Here is a 3,198-nt window from a genome sequence, read left to right as displayed (position 1 = left end):
CATAGACCTCCATTATTTGAATGTCAGCAGACAGCAAGAAGCCTCCCAGATCTCCAGATGCATTTGAGATATCAAAAAAGTACTCCAGAGTGTTATTCAGCATGGGGCTGAGTAGAAAATGAAGGCTAATCATGTTTTGGGTGTACTATTCCTTTAAGAATGAAAAATTTTTAGAAGATCTAAAGCCAGTTTCTAGTTTCTTCTCATATGTATCTGACAGAGGCACCTTGATCGAACTAAAGACTGGATTATGATCGTAATAGTTATACTTTTTACTTCAAACACTGTGCAGCAACAATAAGGCAATAGTAAACAATATTCAGGCAGCCAGTGGAAACATGCAGCCTTAAACAGATTTTAGCCTGGACTTAAATGATCAGTGTTCAGATCTTTCTCCACTCTGCTCCCTGTGGTGATGAGGCGGACAGGAGGCTCCATGGAGTGAAAGAATCATCAGCTCTGCTTGTGCGGCCTTAGAAACCAACCTTAAACTTAACTAACTCTGTCTCTCTGCCTTCATATCCTGTCAGAACCTGAACTTCACAGGGTTCAGGAAGATCCTGAAGAAACATGACAAGATCCTGGAAACTTCGAAGGGGGCCGATTGGAGGGTGGTCCACGTTGAAGTGGCTCCGTTTTATACCTGCAAGAAGATCACTCAGCTGATCTCTGAGACTGAGGTAAGACACGCGGCACAGATTTAGAATAGAATAGAATAGAATAGAATAGAATAGAATAGAATTCAACTTTATTGTCATTGCACTGTCACAAGTACAAGCAACGAAATGCGTTTAAAACGAAGCAGAGACTCACTCCTCTTCTCTGCTCGTTAGGCGTTGGTCACAACAGAGCTGGAAGGTGGGGACCGGCAGAAGGCCATGAAGAGGCTGAGGGTTCCCCCACTGGGAGCTGCACAGGTGAGTCACACACTTTCTATGATCAGACTTCTTCTGCTCCGGCTTATTCTGTCAGTAAGGAAACAAAACGCTTTTTGTGGTGCAGCTTTGAATGTATTGCTTTGTTTAATGAGAAATCTTGTTGGCACATTATCAGCCTAAACTTCTAATGATGGAACCTTATGATTAAGGAAAAGTCCAGTCAATAACAAATAATCAATGGATCATTATTTATACCTAAAACGAATACGATCGCAGTGATTGAATGAATTTTGTGATCTCTGCACAGTGACGTCACAAACCAGTAGGTGGCAGTAGTGTTCTTTGACTAACATGGATGTCTCCAGTAAAGCGCATTCAATTGAAAATTTTTATCTTAATTAAAAACGCTTATTTATTGAACAGTATGTAATCATTTCATATTTAAAGTAATTTTCAGAAGTTTGAATTCTGAATATGACCGGACTCTTCCTTTAAAGAAGTATTACACATGTTCAGGGGTTAGATGTTTTTTGTTTATTTTTTTTGCCCATACATGCTCTTACTTTTGAATGACATGTAAAATTATGTTTCTATTAGTGGGTTATGAAAGATATTCTACTTTGAGTGTCCGCTGCTATTGACCCATTAGAAAGAAAACTTTAATCTTTAAATGTTTAAAGACGTTCCACCTCTAAACAAAGGATTTAGCCCTTCTACCCTGGTATCATTTCAACTCATCAACATGTGAGAGAAACTTTTGCCAACATTCTGGAAGTTGCACTAAACTCCTTTCATTTACATTTTATCCAGATTTCGGATGATGATGATGATATGCATTTCAGAGATTTGTTGTTTTTTTTACAGCCTGCTCCAGCGTGGACAACCTTCAGAGTTGGACTGTACTGTGGGGTATTCCTTGTCTTGATTGTCACTGTGGTCATCACAGGTATGACCTCCTTATGTTGTTATACAGCTTGATGATATTTACACCGCATCAGATACCGTTCTTCCCATGTTAAGAAGAGGGGAACGCTATCTGACGGGGTTTATAGGCCCGTCAGATAGCGTTCCTCCCTGATGTCATTCACGTTGAGTTGCAATAAATGCTAAATTCTCTGCAGGTACTTGTCTTTGTCGTCCGCTCTATTCAGTTGGCTTTTGAAACACACGGCGAGAAGGTGGGGGCTGGGTGGTGAGGGTTACGGGGCGAGAAACGCAAAAGTTACGCAATAGTTACTCTAGAAGCCATTATGTACAAGCTCTATAAAAGAAGGGAAATGATGTGTTTTGGTTTGACCGCTTGGCGAGGAAACGCTGTCGGCTCACAGCTGGTTGTTGTATCATTTTTATGTTTTGTAAGCAGCAAGAGTGGGAATAAATCAGCCTTTAAACAGCGAGAAAAGCGTCTGGACATTTCCTGTTCACCGTCTCACCCCGGCAAAGCGCGTCAACCATAAGATTCCGGTTTAAAAACAAACCAGTGGCTTTAATCGTCGTCTTAGCCCCTACAGTTACTTTTACTAGAAACTAGTTACTTTTATTGTGGATTAACTCGGTTAGTAACTCTGTTACTTTTTGGGAGAAGTAACTAGTAACTATAACTAATTACTTTATTAAAGTAACGTGCCCAACATTGGTCGCGCATATATTGAACTGACTGCAGCCTCTCCAATCTATACTGTATATATTGTAAATCAAAGTATCAGCATTAACTGATGATTACAGATATATATTCCATTAAGCTATAGCTTAACCAAACCTAAAGGTAGGATTATCCTGACTTGGACTGTACCTATAAATTTTGAAATTAGTTGAAAATATTCATACACATTTAATAATATAAATATAGCAATGTTTTAATCTTCTGTGGAAAAATGTTAGATATTTTAGATAAATGTTTAAAGTTTAGTTGGAGAGCTTGATCTAAATTACTGCTGTAGGTCAAATCTGTGTATCATAACTCAAGGTAAAGATTCAGATATTTATTACCAAATTAGCTGATTATTTTTTCATTGATTATTCAATTAATTATGATTAAATTGGAATAAGTAATTAATTCTAAATAGAGCATACTTGCAGAGAAAGTTTTCATTTTGTTTGTTTGTTTTTGAACCTCTAGCTTGGCAGATTTGCCAAATTGGAAAAACAATGCTTGCTTTTTTCTTTTACGTTTATATATTTCACGTTTGTAATTTAATTATTGATTACAGTAAGACACAATCTTGTGAACTAAGGCCCCGTCCACACGAAGACGAACCCTGGCCTAAACGCACAAATTTTTCACCAAACCAGCCTCTCATCCACACGAAGCCGGCGTTTC

The 3,198-nt window shown here is 38.3% G+C and overlaps 1 protein-coding gene across 1 annotated transcript in view; it reads left to right on the top strand.

Moving 5' to 3' along the window:
* LOC107089128 (xenotropic and polytropic retrovirus receptor 1 homolog) overlaps positions 1–3,198 on the top strand; it is a 55,812-nt gene that overhangs the window by 39,656 nt on the left and 12,958 nt on the right. The window contains exons 5-7 of the mRNA XM_015381712.1: positions 531–680; positions 834–917; positions 1,743–1,824. Coding sequence (XP_015237198.1) covers positions 531–680; positions 834–917; positions 1,743–1,824 — 316 coding nt within the window. The remainder of the gene's footprint in view (positions 1–530; positions 681–833; positions 918–1,742; positions 1,825–3,198) is intronic.

This window comes from Cyprinodon variegatus, unplaced genomic scaffold, assembly GCF_000732505.1.
Source record: "Cyprinodon variegatus isolate N-32 unplaced genomic scaffold, C_variegatus-1.0 Scaffold239, whole genome shotgun sequence".
Lineage (NCBI taxonomy): Eukaryota > Metazoa > Chordata > Actinopteri > Cyprinodontiformes > Cyprinodontidae > Cyprinodon > Cyprinodon variegatus.
The sequence above is the reverse complement of the archived record's forward strand: the minus strand, read 5'-3'. Positions and strand labels throughout refer to the sequence as shown.